The sequence below is a fragment of the Cygnus olor genome, chromosome 8 (assembly GCF_009769625.2).
Source record: "Cygnus olor isolate bCygOlo1 chromosome 8, bCygOlo1.pri.v2, whole genome shotgun sequence".
Lineage (NCBI taxonomy): Eukaryota > Metazoa > Chordata > Aves > Anseriformes > Anatidae > Cygnus > Cygnus olor.
This window is the reverse complement of record NC_049176.1, coordinates 1,445,619-1,463,657: the sequence shown is the minus strand read 5'-3', so window position 1 is coordinate 1,463,657 and position 18,039 is coordinate 1,445,619. Positions and strand designations below refer to the sequence as shown.

The window sequence follows — 18,039 nt, the reverse complement described above, 5'->3', positions numbered from 1 at the left end:
AAATATATATATAAACTTGGCTTTCCAAGGGAGAAAGTTCTTATGAGCCATCAGCCTGTTCAGCTGCAGAACCTGCTGCCAGTAGTGAAACTGCCAAAATCTTGTCTTGTCTTGAAGGTCAGCCAATTTTATTTTTTTTTTTTTTTTTTTTGTGAGATCTAAACCCTTCCAACAGTTAATTGCTCAGAAGTGCTCTGGATTGGGTAAACATCTGAAGAACTAGATGTGCTTCTTTTCAATTACTGAGGAAAAGAGGGGAAAAAAAGTGAATGTTACTGTCTAAATTTCAGCCTTTTCTATCACCCATGTATATGTAGGAATCAAATGGTCAATCTGAAACTTCATACAGATTTTCTTTCTCACTCTTCTGTATTCAGGTGTTTGGTCTCAAAGTAAGACTTCAATTTTGTTCCCTCTGTTAAATGGTCAAAATAGGCCTCAAATCCCATCAGTGTGAAGCTGGATCTCCCAAAACAAAATTGTTGTCTGCTGCATGTCATTATGCCTGTTTAGAATCTTAATGCTCTCTGTACCATAAGGACCACTTTTCAACGCAGTTGCATGGAATTGGTCAGTCACTCAAAGCAGTGGGTTTATTTTGTTCCCTTTAGATTTTATCCACTCAAGCTGGGAAGCTGTTGCAATCCAAAAGTGTACATCTTCAAACCCTCAGATGTTAATCCATTTACACTTTACAACAGCAATAGCTTTTTATAGCTGGTCTCATTTCCTGTGTTGTTCTAGAAATTGAGTTATTACAGTTGATGGACTAACACTGAAAATTACATGAAACTCTTAACCTACAAAATATGGGAAATGATGCAGGTTTTGTCATCATCAGCTTTGCATGGATTTTTTTTCTGCAGAATTGATGTCTTGTTATTTGGTCCCCAGTAAGCAGCATAGACAATTCTAGCTAAGCTTGGTCTCAAATACCCTGCCCCAATCTCTTCCATGTTCAGTGTGTCAGAAGAGACCTGCATGTTTTTTAGGAACATTTTCCAGCAGGTGCCAGCCCCTCTAACCAGTGCTGTCTTCCTGCTGCCTGTTGAGGTCTGAATTTGTTTTCATATCTTAAAATGTGCACCTGAGAAGATTTTCTGAAATGGTCAGAGAGTTATTACTGATTTTTGTGTCAACTAATGCTGTGTTGACAGGTTAGGACAATATATTCTTACATGCTCTCCAAGCCTTGCCTCTTAAAACAAAACAAGATTTCCTCCACTTAATAGGTTTTCTACAAACAAAATTCTAGACGAACAGTGGCAAGAGAGAGTCAACAAATCACTTAATCTGTGAGCAGTTTTGCCTGTGCAATTCTTGATAGAGATTTGGGTAATATCCAACAAACAGATCTACTTCATCATTCTTATAATCAGAAAGTGCTTTCCAATACTTAACTTACATCTCCTTTCCACTGACTCCCAGTTACTAATCAGTCATGAAGAAACTACTCTCTAATCCCATAAGGCAGCTATAAAGTAGGAGGTGTATACAGGAGCAAATTGTTTCCTTTATTTTTGGATAGGTCCCTGTATGTGGAAGGTATCTGTTTAGACTTATGTGTCCAATTCTCTTTTTCTTTTTGAGGGTAAAAATTCACGGTGGTTAAAATGAGGCATGAATCTAGAAAGCAGAGCATACAGTGGCTTAAATTCTATTGTATCCCCTGTAAAGTGTCCTACAAGTCGCTGAATTTAAAAACCTGTAAATCTGAGATCCTGTTGTTTTTTTTTTGTTTCTTTTTTATTTTGTTTTAAATGGCAGCAAAATTGATTTGCCTTTCCAAAACCCATTCCAAGATGTGCTTATCAATGTACATTTATAGTGTCTAAATGGAAAGACTAATTCTGCCTTTATTGTAAGTATTTTTTATGTAAAGTAATATCCACTTGGAAATCCATATTTTCTTGGAAAACAAAAAATTATTTTAAAAACACTGATTTAATCTGATAAAGCAGTTAATTGTTGCATCATTTCATTACTTGCAAGTCCAAGTTAATAGCTGGATTCAATGTTAGTGACATTTTTTCACTTGAAAGAAATGCTTTTCCTCTCTCTTGCTTTTTGCTGATAAAATGTGTCACAGGAAACAGCCTCCAAACAAAGGAAAACCACAATTTTTCATGTGTGATAGTGTATCAAGTGCAAAATTACACAGTGCAGACAATGACAGGAACCAATCTCTACAATAACATAATCTTAAAATAAGAACAGAAAACAGTTTTGTTGGTCTGAGATCTGTTTAAATTGTCAGCTGAGAAATGTCAATGTATCCTTTGCCACAGGTTAGCTAGAACAGTTGGTGCAGAAGAATGAACTTCCTTAGACAAATCAGACTTCTACTCTGGAAGAACTGGATTCTTCGGAAAAGACAGAAGGTAAAATATTAGTCTTTGGATTTCAGCTTTGGACCATGCAGTCCCCTGGATGAAATGACTGGTGATATGTTTATCAGCATATAAAAATCACAAATTCCTGACAGAATCAAATGAGACTGGGATATTGTCTTGTGCAGTTTGCAAAGATGTTTCTTGCAGACAGTGTTGCATTGTTTTCTTTGTTTGTTTTACAAATACTACAGCATACAAGGAGAAGAGTTGTGGGCAGTAATATTTTGTTACATTCATAGAAGAAGATCTATTGTCAGGAAAATGTGGGCTCAGGGAAATTTGATTCCTAATTTTAGATTTGCTCCTTACACCCAACTGCTTTTAGAAGTGAATCCAATTAGGGACCTAAAGCTCAATTAATTTTTTTTTCTTTATGTGCTTGAATATCATGATAAATAAAGTGAAAGTCAGAGAAGTATTTTAAATCCTTTCAATCCTTCTAGATCTTATGACACTTAGTCATGGATTAGAGCAGATTTATCTATTAGTTTCTACTGTATTTCACCTTTTTTTTTCTTCTTTTTTTTTTTCTGAATTTTCTTGGTCAAAACCCTAAGACAGGGTCATGGTCATATGATATACTGCGACTGCCTCTGTCAAGCTGTTTTTCATGGAAAGTTCCCTTTGAGCTCATATAGAGAAAGACCAACCATTTCAAACTAAAAATAATAAGGAGCTACAGTCAGGCAGCTGTGAAGCTGTAACAGTCATGCAGATGATTTTGTCTTGATAACAGACATCAATAGGATCAGACAGAATCAGGATAAGTTGAAATGCTTGCCTATGCTGTCCTGATTTTTTCTGTGCCATCATTGTTTGAAAGTTGTAATAAATGTATCCAGAGTTGCTTGGAACCAGAGTTGCTTTGACTAGAACTTGGTCAAAACCAGACGGAAGGTACCTCCAACATTTCCAGCTATTTTGCTGACGGAGCTGAGACAGAGCCCACTTTTGTGTCCATGCTAACGTGATTGTTTGCTTGGTTTTGGCTAATAGAAAATAACAAAAGGGATATTGTGTAAAAATGCACCAGCTGTCTTGTCCTCTTCCATAACTTCTGGAGATCTTAATTGTTAGGAATGACTCAAGCTAAAAGTTCCAGGATCAAAGAATTACCTGATTTTTTCCATAGACAAGTTGAATGTCCATTCTTTCATAACTTCTCTGCAGACTTTATCCCACAGTTTGCATTGCCAGCAAGAGCTGATGCATACAACATTGTCAACTCATGATTTAATACAGTATGAAATTCACTGATCCACACTTGACCTAAATTACACCAAATATAAGGACCTCTTTACAAAGCTAGCCTGCATTTACTGATTACCAAGGAGCTGTAATAGTTTGGTTCTCAAGTTCAGGGAATAAAAAGAAAGGAAGAAGGGCAGAAAGGAAGAAAGAGAGAGAGAGAGAAAGAAAGAGGAAGGAAGGAAGGAAGGAAAAGTAAGCAAGTCCATCTTGGAATGTGTAATATCTATACTGAGAGAATTGAAAGCCTTTTTTTTAAAACTTTTTAGCAAATGGATCTGTCTTCAGTATTTTCAGTGTATGAAATATTGTTGATTTGAGCAAATATTTCCAGATATTTCACCCAAAGTTCTTGCTTGGGTTTTAGGAATCCCTTTTTTTCTTGTTGATATTTTTCTTTTAGAAGTTTCAAAAGTGCTAGCCTTGGGGTTTCCTGGTGTTGCCAAAGAATGCCTTTTTGTGGTGATCATTCCTAGCTTTTAAGCACAGCGATTTAATCCACGTCAGAGAAATATTTACTCTGAAGGGTAAAACAAATTTTAAAACTGAGCCAGTAAAAATAATTTTATTTTTAAGTATATAAACCTACCTGCTTATTTGTTCACACAGAGAAACAAGGTAACCAAAACAAAAATCCCTAACATCAAAAGCAGATATAAAACATGTTTGGGGAAAATCAGCTTGGTTTTTGGTAACCATCACGCAGTACCACAAATGGAGGCATGTCCAATCTTTTACCTAAGTTCATTATTTACTCTAATTCACAAGAGGAAAGACTTCCTTACAGTTAACAGATGATCCACAGCCAATTTAGACTTGTCAGATTTATATGGTCTTATCGCTGATCTTGGTCCATTACAAGTCCACGTGGATATTACATTTCTCTGTGTGCATTGCTGGGATTTTTGGCTCTTTATCTTATGGTTCTGTGGTTTTATGGGCTGCTCTTTGATCCTTCCTAGTATGTTCTGAGATATCTGTGTATCTTCGGGAAAAGGCCTACAGGAAAATATCAGAGGGCTAACAGCATTTGGTCAGTCCTCATTGTACAACACACTGAATGAAAGCTTCACGTGTACTTTAGCCTTCAATCCCATCCAAACTAGTTAGATCAGAGAGAAAGTAATACTGAATTCAACCTGAGGATTTTTTATTTCCTGGGAATGGAGCAAGACCCAACATCTGAGCAATAACCCAGGTTAACTGCAGCAAAAATGACAACTCAGGAGTCTTCCCCAGTTCTTACCCCTTTGAGTTCATTTACACATAATGCTTATCCCAAACATCTTATTAAATTGTTGGCAGTGGGTGTTAATGGTCTGCCCTGTAGACAGGTTAGCTGCTGAGAAGGACCTGTAACACTGTATTCTCAGCTGTGGAGGAGAAGATCTGTACAGTGGGAGGTTTCCTACTCCAATAATTTTGTCATCTGCCCTTTGCTTCTAGCAAGATTTTGTCTGGCTTTAAAAATGAGGCATGCATAACTTCTAAGGTGATGGGACTTTTTTTTTTTTTTTTTTTTTTTTTTAACAAACCAGCCTTGAAACAAAGTGTGAAATAGGAAACAGTTGCCTGTTGAAAAGCTTTGTATCCTTTTGCCATAATCTTAAACTGTGTTTCATTAAAGCCAGTAAACAGAATTACAGTGGAAAAAGTAGGGCAGCTCCAAAAAACTGTTCTTAATTATTCTGTGGAGTATCTTTTACCCTGCGTGGCTCAATCTGAAGAAAAAGGGGGAAAAAATTACATTCACATGTGACCCATGATGTCTTTGGCGCTGCTGCTGTACACATTACTGTTACGTATTTGGTGCCTGATGTGGGAGGCAGGAGTAAAAGAAAGGAGGCAGGGAGAGCTTTCCTGTGCATGTACTACAACCCAGGTTGTGGAAAGAGTCTGTCCTGGCTCTTGTAGGGAGGAGAAAAAAAGTGCCACGTGGCTGGGCCCAAAAAAAAAAAAAAAAAAAAGCTGCTCCTCAGAGCCCAAAGCCTGTGTCACAAGATCAAAGGACTGTAGTTTCAAACCTCTGCCAAAACACACAGAGGCAGTAAAACTGAAACATGAGAGTGGAGGAAAGACTGAAAAAACAGGCAGGATGTTGCTCTGTGGTACAGTAGTGCCCTTGATTTTCTGTCACGGCTAGCAGTTGATGTCTGTGCTAAGTGTATTGAAAGACCTGGGCAATAAAGCAGCCTTGGATGGAGTCTTGCATGTTATTCAGTAAGAGGTTTGATCTTAATGTATACATTTTTACCTGTATTAGAAAATTAATGATGTTGAAATGAGTGGTGAAAAAAAGAGGCAAAAGTAAATATAAAAGAATGTAGGTTTATGAAAAAGTCTTTACCTTCAGGTATGTATGTTACACTTTAGCCTGCTAATGAGCCCAACATTGCAGAAGTGTGGATAAAATCCCTCTGTTTCTCTATTGCATCTAATCCTGTTTTTCTGTATTGTTACAGTGTCATCCACTTTGTGTAAGAACTTAATTTATCTTTAGCATTTGGTTTGAATGATTTTTGCTTTTTTTTCCAGCTTCGTCTTCTGGTGGAGCTTGTGTGGCCTCTGTCATTATTTCTTGCCCTTGTGTGGCTGAGGAAGGCTAATCCACTATATCGCCAACATGAATGTAAGAACATTTGACAAGTTTAATGCTCTGACTTGTGCTAGATAATGCCTAGAAGGTCTCAGACAGAGATACTGGTCTTGTATGCCAAGTATTTTCTAATGGCAAAAGGACAGACTTTGCTGTGAGTAGTTTAGTTGTTTGTAGCCATATATTATAAAACTTACCAATGAGGGGGAAAAAAACTCTAGTTTTCCTGTGAGCTATTTTGTGGTTGGACTTACTTGATGTCTCAAGGCTCTATCAAATTGCAGATTTCTATAACTCTGTTGTTGATAAATTGTCTCACTACTGAATAAAAACAAATAAATAAATAAATAAAAAGGCTAGGTCAGAACTAATTCCAGTAGAAAATAGCCATATTGCTTTTATCAGTGCCTTTAGAAGATATAATGTGTGAACACTTAAAAGTTTTCCAGTGGAAGTGTGGACCTTAGTGAAGCAAATATGAATTTTACACAGTAGGCTTCTTTTCTTAGTAGGTAGTAACCAACTGACTGACTTTATGCAAACCAAAGACCTTAAACCGCAGTTACACTGAAAGGCTGTTATGCTGATTATTGCTCCTCTTGTAATTCTTTTTGTGTTTATTGCTGCTTGCACATACTATAGCATGATAATCATCCTCATTGTTTAGTGTGCAGGCTAGATAATTGCTTGACTCTAGAGATACCAGGTTTTGCTTGTTTAGCTCGGACTGTTTATGAATGTGTTGCCTGAAAAAAATAATAATCAGAAAGTAGGATTTTAAAAAGTATTCAGTATTCTAGTATTCTTTCATTTCTGTTGACAAAAAAAAAAAAGCCAAAAAAAAACCAGCTCTGCCACTTGTCTCATTGAAAACAGAATTAGTCCGGTGCTAATTACTTTCAAAAATCCTATACAAACTATTCATTGTTTAGTAAAAAGCTCACAATGCTATTCAGGTTCACACAAGCTGCGTTAGAAAAGGCACCTAATCTTTTATATTATTTTGTTTCCATACTCCAGGTCACTTCCCAAACAAGGCAATGCCATCTGCAGGAACACTGCCATGGTTACATGGCATCTTCTGTAACATCCACAACCCTTGTTTCCGCAGCACAACCCGTGGAGAGAGTCCAGGTGTTGTGTCCAACTACAACAACTCCATGTAAGCAGAGCTCTGTCTGCAAGACAGGGTTGCAGTAGTACAGGCCTGCTAGGCAACTGCTGCTAGCTTGCCCTGGGCACCTGTTGAACCTGTTGTCACCTGCTGAGTGTTATGGGGAGAAAGGATGAAGCACCTTCAGCCTGCTCAGATTGGTCCCTCAGTATACTGGGGAGAGTTTATAGAATAGTTCTGTGATGTAAGCAAAAAGGGAAAGGTGAGGATTTAAGAAGACACCAGGGTGCAAGTACTGAAAGGCAAAAATTTTCAGATCTGGCAAGTCAGTTTCATTCCAACAGTAGTCAGCAACATTGGAACGGATCTCATAACAGTAGGTCAGTGCCTTTTTTGAAAGAGTTCAGGTGTACTGGTCTCTAGGAAGCATGTATTCACATAATAAAATCCGTCCTTTCTGTTGCCTACTGTTCGGTGACTGTGTCGAGACAAATCTTTTTGATGAGTTGGAAAACCCCTAAGCTTTCTTTTCTCGTTACTTGAGTTGTTTCATCTGAATGAGGGCTCTGATATAGTAGTAGCAAGGGGAAATCTGCACTGCTACTTCTTATATAACACTTGTTTTGGCTATATATCTGTGAGACTTCAATCAGCATAGTAACCTTCAGCTACTAAGCTTATTAGCAAAATAGAAGGATGGAAGATTTCCGGACTGTTAGTGAAAAAGAGCTGTGGGAGTGCTTCATTGCATTCTTCGTTATAGCTGAGTCATGAAAGACAGCACAGTGGACAAAGACCCTTAGAGTGGACAACAACCTGTTAGAATAGCTATGAAAAATATTCCAAATCTCCCTTTACAGCTAGTCCATTTTGGAGCATCCAGAGATTATACTTCAAGTATTGACAATGACAATGCCATCAAAGTTCTTGTAGTATTTAAATCCATAGCTTGGAGTTAATTTAGCATTTCAACTTTTGTTCCTAGTGAACAGGGTTTAGAATAGTCACCTGGGCTTCTTTGTGGGTACAGTCAGTCATACAGTGAAGCTAAAGGGTTCCATTTTGTGTACATTCTGGCTTTTCTAGGTTGCTGATTACAGAACGAACTGTCCCTTTGTGAGTCAGAGTAAATTCAGTGCACTACAGAGGAAGCAAATACATTGTGTTTTCTGAAAGAATTTTGTCCTTCCTGTTTGCTGTTTCCTGTAAGCTAAAATAAGTCATGTGGGCAGAGATTTACCTTTCCATGTATGGAAAAACATAACCATTAAAGAAATACTGTGCTTCTTAACAGGTATTTGTTCAAATTCTATCTCAGTTTTACTGCAGAAGGAAAAGCCTGTGATGTTTCGATCCCTAGATGTGCTTGGCCTCCCATGCTGCTAATAAGATCTGTTTTTCACATTTGTTTATAAACACAGGACCTGACTGAATCCTTATTTGAAATGTGTGTCCTAACTCAGAACTGTAGGTGAAGAGCTGCCTATGGTGAAGTCAGGCACTGTTGTTTTCAGCCCCCAATAGAAAAATTTTCTGAAAGTACTTAAAAATCACTGTTACATTGGAGGGGACTGAGATGGGAGAGGGGGGAGGATTCTGTAGCTTTCCATGTCACTTATCCAGCTGAGCAGGGCTGCTTGTGCTCTGAATGCCCCAACCAAATGCCAAAGCAGATCCTGGGCCACAACCGGAGCAGATTTTCAGTACAACTGTGACATAGGTGTTGTTTGGGGAAGGTCCTTTCCCCCCAGCAAGATCATCATGGCTAATGAGAGAGTAAGGGTATGAGAGACCAACCTTCTGCCACACCAGTAGCCCTCTGAAACCTTCTTTGGACTCCAAAATCTAACTGAATCCCACACCACCTGAAACTACTTTGTTACCACCAGAAAACTGAACTTTGAGTTTCAAGGCTAAGGATAAAATAACTTTTTTCCTCATCCATAGCACAGAGAAAGTCAACCTTGCTTTTTTTTTGCCTTTTTTTTTTCTTTATGTGAAAGGTTCTTAAGAGTCATCAGTCTTAAATTATTATTGATTCACTACTTCTTCTTTCAGCCTTGCAAGAGTATATAAAGATGCTCAAGAGCTCTTACTGGAAGCCCCTGAAATCCGTGACCTTGGCAGAGTCTGGGAAGAACTGATCATTATGACTCAGTTTATGGAAACAATGAGAACTAATCCTGAAAGAATTGCAGGTAATTGTTTTCTCTATATCCTTTAGACTATTGAATTTTTCCTTCTGAAAACTGACTAGTAGTTAACTATGCAGAGACTAACAACATAATGTATTTCACACCTGGCTGTTACTCTGCTTATTGTTGGAGAGGGTGAGCTAAAATTCACTAACAGAAGGTGTAACAAACACCTTTCATTTGAGAGAGGAGAGAGGCATACAGTTTTGTTCTGCAAACAGGTTCCTTAAATAACAGTAGACAAAACTCAAACCACAAAAACAAAGAGACATCACCACCCAAAGTGAAACACGTAGATGAAGAGATTTCATTAATTGTTACTACGGTAGAGGCAATAGCAGTAAGAAAGCGTCACTGGAAGATGCAGAGGAATGAAAAGCTAGGAACATACCTGAATAAATATGAAGGGCATAACCCAGAGAAGAGCTTAGAGAGATTTTTATTTCAAGTATTAGCTGAAATAGGTTTGGAACAGCGAGGAAAGAAACACTTTGTTCCTGTTTTGATTATGTGTTTAGAGGGATTAGGTATTGCAAACTTATATAATTTACAATTCTGTTTGCTTATAAACTCCATTAGTTTTTATGCAAAGTCATGTGCCAAACTCAAAACACTACACTTGGAAAATATAGGAAATGGATCAATAATCGTTTTCTTAATTTAATATTTGGGCTTTAAATACATAATTTGAAAAGATACTCCTAAAACTAATGGCACAAAAATGGAATGACTTTGAGAATTGGTCTGTCCCATTCTCAAATCCTTTGCCACAGGAATAATATTCGTATTAAAATCAAATATTGTCACCCGGCATATATTTTAATAAGATGTGTGTAAACCGTCAGATACACATGCTCCACTATCCCATCAGAGGTTTCTAAGTAGAAGTAAGAAAGGGTGTTTCATTATAAATAACAGTGGGAAGATCAAAATGCAAATAACAAAAATCTGAGTATAATCTGAGATGTGTTTTTTACACAGCTATAGAAACCAAACCCACCTGTACAGGGGAGAGGAAAAGCATAAAGTGCAGTGGGTTTGTAGAATATTGCTTAGGGACAACACCCCATGGTTTGGGAAGTTGCCTTTGCATCCTGTATCAACTTTACTTACCAGCTGGGAAATAGAGCATGTTGCTCCCAACTCCTGTGAAATATAATGCTAATGCTGTTTCAGAATCTGTTATTTTGTAATATGTTTTATTAAAAAATAAAAGATTCTTGGAATCTCCTGTTTCATAAAGCAAAGTCACAAAGTCAGTCCTGGAGCTAAAGTAATGAAATGTGAATTGCCACTTTTACCTATGCAGAAAAAGGTACTGTTGAATTAACTATATAAGGTCTGCGTGTGTGTAACTTACTACTATTGCCTGTAAGAGACAACCTTAACAGAATACTAGGGCTGCAAAGCTGAGCAATGAAACATTACCAAATGCTAGAATTAAAGCTGCTCCTCCTCCTGATTTCTTAACCCAGATTCACCTCTTGAGTCCTCCTTCCTTGTCCCACTCCCCCCTTGCATTTGACAATATGTGTTCTTGTAACGTGCTTCCTCCTCCACTGTGCCTGGGTGCCAGGAAGGGCATCAGTGAAAATACAAGCAACAGGCACCTGGATTTGTTTCAGTGTCTACTGCTGAAACAAATACATGGAGGAGCAATTGCAGAAGTTCTGCTCAGCCCCTGCAGCCCAGGGCAGAGTTAGCGTAATGCAGATGAGGTTGTAAAAGGTAGTTGTTGGACTTTAATAAGATTCTGCATAACTTGCATGAACAGAGACATTCAGCAGCAAATTAGTGCATGTTTATGTGGAGATGTCCGAAGCTGCATTCCCCATGTCAATGTGATATATGTTGCTCCTATCAGCCTCAAATTCCTGTTCTAAAGGCTTCAAGAGCTACTGCTTTTCAAACATTCTTTGCATAAGTCTGGGGGTGCTTGGTGAACTACCTTTAATTAAGGCCATAGTATTTAACAGACAGGAGTCATTTCACTTTCCAAGCTTTCACTTGGACCATGCTGAGGCAAAATTCATGCTGATACGCTAAATGCAAAAACTACAGAATCAAGTTAAATAGCTAAGGTTGTCAACAGCAAGCAATAAATTAGTCTAAGTGTAAAGTGTTGGCCAAAGTTATTCACACAAGACACAGCAGAAAGGACCCTTGTTCTAACAACAGTAGCATACTTCAGTCCAAACATTTAAAATAAATCATTACCTCAGAAAAAAAAATGCAGAGACTTTCAAATGCCATCGGGGATGCTTTGAATATTCTCATTGCTCAAGTCCTACTCAGAAGGATCTTTGAGAGATCAAATATGCAGAGTCAGAACAGTCGTCATTTTCTCATAATCATTCCCCAGCAAAAGATTAAAATCATGTTGAATTTCAAGAATAGTTTTGGACCCTATTAGTCACTACTAAGCATATGAGTCAAAGCACATAGTTCTTGCTGGTTTAAGCCAGTGTTTGAGATGTTCCTTACCTTCCTTTGTCTAGCATTTCACTGATCCCCATACTCCTTTCTTCATCCAGGAAGAGGAATACGAATTCTAGACATTTTGAAAGATGGGGAGACTCTCACTTCCTTCTTGCTGGAAGATGCTGGTCTTCCAGATGTTGTTGTTTTCCAGCTTATTAATGCTCAAGTGCGCCCTGAACAGGTGGGTAGAGTGTAAAAACTACCAAGCTGTTATCTGTGTGGAACACAATACCTTGAGTTGTATATGCAAAGTAGCTTCAGTGGGGACCTTGTGCCCAGAATTTCTGTTGCCTTATAGGTTACATGCATTATATCCACCTTTATGTTTTTGTGAATCTGGAAGAAGTGTTTGTTTTGTCTTAAAATAATAATAATAATTAATAATAATGTTTTGAATATGTATTAAATAGAGGTGTTTGGTTTGATGCTGTTGTTGCTCCTGAACTACAAAAGAAACATCAAGAAATGATACTGCCAAGCAATGCATCTGTCCTCATGATTACAGACTTGGCTCAAAATCATAAGGCAGCTGTGCGTCTTTTTGGAACAGCAGCCCTGCTGAATAGCAGCAGAGAACTATTTTCAGGTTCTTGATTTAACATTTAAATTCTTTGCCCCAACGTCAGCAAAGTAATATGTTGGCCTTACAGCACTGTCTCACGTGACTAGGTGGGAGTGGGAAAGCAGCCCCACTTTTTCAGATTCCAACTGAATAACAGACCTGCTCTGAAAATTCACAGTGAAAGCTGCAGGTCAAATCACTCATGAAGCAGCTAAGCGGGAGACTGCGTTTGACCAAGTCCAGGCTATCTGTGCATCTACATGCACTGGTGTCTGCGAGCTGAGAGGAGTGCTGTATTAATGAATGAATGTTGCTGAATCAGAACTCTGGAACAATTTCTACGTTGTGTTAGTGTGTGGGTGGAAGCAAATGAATAATTGACACTAAAAGTTGCAATTCCTCTTTTTCATCACCACATAAAACATAAATGCTAGAACTGTGTACGGCCAGAAAGATGGAGGAGATTAATGAGTTTGCATTCAGTTCCTTTTGTGCACCACAGGTTCCAGCTGGAGTGACTAAATTGCCAGGTTACATATCTGCTCTATTCTCAATAAGTACCAGGAGAAGCTCTTCCCTCTCCTCACTTCGTTATGAAGCAATACCACAAGACAATAGCAAAGGCAGTGTCAGTTGATACATCCTACTTGTCTTCACACCTCTCTAGCAGTTGAAATGGCAAAAAAATTGTTTCCTTGCTGCTCATGACAAGAAGAATTGTACAGAGATCCTTTTGGGCTTGATTTTTCCCTTTTTCTCCCTACCCTCTTCTTTGTCAGATGTCTGCTGCATACAGAGAACTGTGTGCTGCTGTGTTAGGCTGCATTAGCTCCCCAGTGGCCTTCATTCAGCTACTGTTGAAAACTCTGCTAGTGTATACAGGACTGGTGGTGTTTTCAACACCATCACTGAAAGTCTGACTGAGACCTGCTGGAACATGGTGTCTTTCTAATGTATTCTCTGTGCAGGTGTAGAAAGAGATGTAGTTCTTTTGATGCTGGGAGTTAAAAGATTTGAACATCAGCTTGAGAGGAAGCTGAAGGAGACCTGGCATTAAATACCACTTTTGCTGTCCTCTGTGAAGTTTTCTTGTTAGCAGTAATTGCAGGGGTACGAGGTCTTCTCACTGGAGCTGGTTTACAGATACGAGGAAAGAAAGTGCTATGAATGCTTCCTCCAAGAGCAACTGAAGTAGAAAAACTGATTTCTCAAAAACATAAGAGAATTATTTTCAATGGGAATTGAACTCTTTCTCTGCTGTGCGGGATAAGTCACAAAATTCCTATAGACCTTATTGATATGACCAGCCCAAGTAATTGCTTTTAGTTGGTTGAGTTAGAAATCGCAGAGCCATGACTGGAACACAGATCTGTGTTTGTCTGTAGCCTTAACCATGACAGCTCACTTCCAGTTCTTCTTGCTGCTCTACCCTCTGTTTGCCTGTATATTGCTGCGCGTCCTCTCTCCCGGGCTGTAATGGAACAGAGCGGATTGACCCGAAAGCAGCTTGTTTACAAGAACCTGACTGTTGCCAACAGCTGGCTGCATATCTAGGTCTGAGCCGCCTGGGAGTGCAGGAAATGACACACAGACCTGAAAGCTAAACTTGATCAAACAGGCAACTAGCTGAAAAAATAATTTGGACTTCATTTCTTTAGCCAAACAGTGACACGTCGATTTAAAAAAAAAAAAAAAAAAAAAGTATTGAAGTTTTCCTCTGAGGACCTGCTTCTTTTGAGTCACTCTAAGATAAGGATAAGAGACTGATGTTAAAACACAATAAGAAGTTCAAGAAAGATTGGCAACAGCCCACCCTACCGGAAAAATTGGAAGGGCGGAGGTTTGTTGTTTTGCTAATCCCATCTGTTCATGGAAATTCCTGAAACGCAGTTACAGTTTGTAAATAACCTGTCCTTTTTTCTGTGTTTAATCCTTCTCAGAGATGTTAATGTCACAGTTTTCTCATTTCACAAGTCAAAGCAAGGCTCCCAGGCTGCCTCCCTGTGCAGCTCAGTTGCATTACAGCCCACGCTGGATGGTGAGGTCAGGCATGTGCAGCTAAAAAATACTCTTTTCACATGCACATCTCCAGAACTGTAGTGACTGAGCAAATAAGCAAGTTCTTTCACTGACAGGAGGTCAGTCAAATTCAAATCTTAGTTTGCAAGACTCTGTCCATCAGTTGCATTTCCTCTCTTGCATTCTGTCTTTACACTATCTAAATTGTGTTAGCAATGCAACATACGTGCCCTGTCTTTGTGTCACTCTCAGTGTGAGTTTTGACTTTGCTGTTAAGCAAATCTCACTTTCTCAGTAATATCTGTACTGGTAGATTCCCCATAGGTGAAATTGTATGGTGAAAAGGCACTAGCTAAGGCCACACTGTTAATTTGTCATTTAATTTTTGAAAATTCATAATCTAGTAAGTAAACTGTCACTGCTACTGAATAGATTTAAGTGCTTATTGTGCCACTTATGGCAGAACAGCCCCTTGCAAAGAGAAAGCCTGTGCTTTCCATGCTGCCTGGACTGATGGTTTAGACTGTGTATTCTCAAAGATCAAGCAATGATGTAAAGGATGACAAAACTGAGGGGTTAATTAGTTTAATTACGGCTGTGTGCTTAATTTTCAGGTATGTCCTGGTTTTTTAAGTTGTGTTATACATTAGAACTCTTTGAGGATTTGTTACTCTACTTGTTCTCGGACTCCCTAGTGCAAATACAATATAGATTCTGGCAATATGTGGGTACATCTATAGTGATGATAGGGACTGTACCTGTCAGATACTTTTACTAGAAATTCGTATCCCTTTTTTGCATTGTTGTTCCTATACACAATCTGGGTGTAATTCAGCTGTATTTTTTGTAAAAATCAGCTCCACAAGCTGAAATTCAGAACAGTCATGACTGACAAAATACACTCTTGTTCTAGACCTCTCTTCACCTGATTTTCCACAGACACACTTGCAGTTTTGCTGGTAGCTTCTGACATCTGAAGTACTTAATGAATAACTTCTCAAGCCTGAATCCACTCTCCAAAGCAACTAAATTAATTTTATTTTGATCTCATTCATCTAGGTTTTTAAATACTTCTCTTTACAGGCATCATGAAGCAAGTCTCAGCTGCAAATTATAGGAGACTGGCGGATACAAAATTTTTATAATGTTCAGAATCACTTAGATGGCCTTGTTAATTTACTTAGGAAATAAATGTGCACCTGGTGTAGGCTTGGTATGTTTATTTTGATCCAAATGTCTTGAGGACTGGAATACTCAGCAGATAAATTTTCTAAAGAAAGTTATATTTTATGCATATTTTGTCAATTTCTTTTTCTTTGCAGTTTTTAAAAAGCATCTAGCCCAACAATATAGTGTCAGTGCACAGTCCTCATTTGTCTGAATGTCTGTGTTTGTCTCAAACATGGTAGGTATTTAGAGTCATTATGGTATTGTGAACTTTTTTCCATGCAATTTGTACGGGCAAAGAGATGTACAGAGGATGGGAACAGCCTCTGAGCAATTTCCAGTGCTACTTTTTATTTTATTGTCATGTATTCTGTCCACTGTAAAGCAAGTAGAACTGAATCATAGACTTCCAAAAGTATTCCATTACGACAGTACAAGTCCTAGGTAAATACATCAATTTCTGAGGAGTTATACTGTATTTACACTGGTTTCAACTATAAACTAATTTGCTGTCACTGGTTAAACACTAAAGATAACTTCTTTATTTTCTGTTCCATACTTATATTAGAAGCTGAAATAAGTAGGCTGGGTGTGGTTTAATGTAAAATGGCTTTGTTGAGCCTGGCTGTATGCCTGTGCACAGTGACTATGAATAATGGATGTGGGGAAGCACTGAAGTGGAAGAATCATAACTGAAATAAAATAGTGAGGGAAATCAAGCTTGAGCAAAGGCAATTGGAATTGTCTTTTTCCAGTTAGAACAGCTGACAGCAAAACTATAACCAGGATAAACAAAAGTTATAGTGATGTGGCACATTTGATTGGTCCTGAGGAAATACTTTCAAACAAGTTAAAGCTTAACCATAAGGATGGGTTGCATGGCATGGCCTCAGGCATGCTTAGATGACAGAGAGAAAGCAAAGAAGACTCGTAAGAACTTCTGCAATGGAAGGAAGAATCACTAGTGAGAAGAAAAACCTGTCTGAAGGTGAGGTGATCTAGCATAACATCGGGTGAAGGTGATTGAAGAGTTAGTGCTTCAGCTGACCACATCTTCCTGCCATTCAGGAAAATATTAACAGATGCTGATATCAAGATGTCTGTTGTTGATAAATCTCCAGTTGTTCCTGCATAGCCTGAAGGTTCAAAAATAATAATAATTAAACATTATTTTTGGTTGCAGTTTGCCTATGGTGTACCCAACTTGACTCTGAAGGACATTGCTTGCAGTCAGATGCTCCTGGACCGCTTTATTATCTTCAGCAGCAGAAGAGGTCTCCCTTCTGTCCACAAGACCATGTGTGCCCTCTCCCAGGAAAGCCTACAGAGAGTGGAAGATGCCTTGTATGCAAATGTTGATTTCTTTAAGCTATTTCAGCTGGTAAGTATTAACACAATCATCTTGCCTTATGTGGTCATTTTTGGCTGATATTTCATTGTACTTCAAGAATTTTCTTTCTAATGCATCGCCAGTGTTTTGAGAGGTCTTTGTTTATTTGCCCCCACAAATGTGAAGTTATGGATATACAGTTATTAACCTAACATCAGCAGGACCACTAGACAGTTTGGAGCATGCTTTGGGAGGTAACAGATGAAATTCACTTACAAGAGAACTAAAAGATTCAAATAAAATTTTAAAAGGTTTGTGGAATCTGGCATTCCTAGTCTGTGTAAAAGAACAGAGCTCAGGAAGACCTATCTGGACCTTGCTGAGAGATCTGAAATACTCCCATACAACCCATCCTGTATTTGCTCCATCCAGCATGACGGGATTTTACTCTGAAGTCACAGTCGTGATGCAACTTGAATGGGGATACCCATATGTGCCTTTTTATTTGTTTGTTGAAACAAGTTGTACTCGTTTTCATTACTCTTTCTACAGAAGCTTTTCCTTCTGTTCATTTTCATTGTTCTTCTTTGTGCTGCTCATATTTCTACTGTGTCCTTGCCATAAATTAACTGCTACTGCAGCCAGAGTTCAGTATTTCCATGTGTCATGGATATACATACATATATATGTGTATATATATATATATATATATATATGACAGCATAATGGTATTTTTTGTTCTTGCTCTCTGTTATTTTCCTTGTGTTTTCTAATATTCCATTTGTCTTCTGAACACGGAGATGATGCTTTCAGAGAACTAACTGTAAAGACTCCAAGGTCTCTTTCCAGGTGATAGCCCATCACTATGTATGATGATGATGTTTTTTCCCCATGTTTGTGACTTTGCGTTTTGCAACCCTAAATTTAATTTGCT

At 38.3% G+C, this 18,039-nt stretch overlaps 1 protein-coding gene across 1 annotated transcript in view; it reads left to right on the top strand.

Moving 5' to 3' along the window:
• ABCA4 (ATP binding cassette subfamily A member 4) overlaps window positions 1–18,039 on the top strand; it is a 76,945-nt gene that overhangs the window by 1,876 nt on the left and 57,030 nt on the right. The window contains exons 2-7 of the mRNA XM_040565611.1: window positions 2,289–2,381; window positions 6,177–6,270; window positions 7,258–7,399; window positions 9,410–9,549; window positions 12,081–12,208; window positions 16,959–17,156. Of these exons, the coding sequence (XP_040421545.1) occupies window positions 2,316–2,381; window positions 6,177–6,270; window positions 7,258–7,399; window positions 9,410–9,549; window positions 12,081–12,208; window positions 16,959–17,156 (768 nt within the window). The 5' untranslated portion in view covers window positions 2,289–2,315. The remainder of the gene's footprint in view (window positions 1–2,288; window positions 2,382–6,176; window positions 6,271–7,257; window positions 7,400–9,409; window positions 9,550–12,080; window positions 12,209–16,958; window positions 17,157–18,039) is intronic.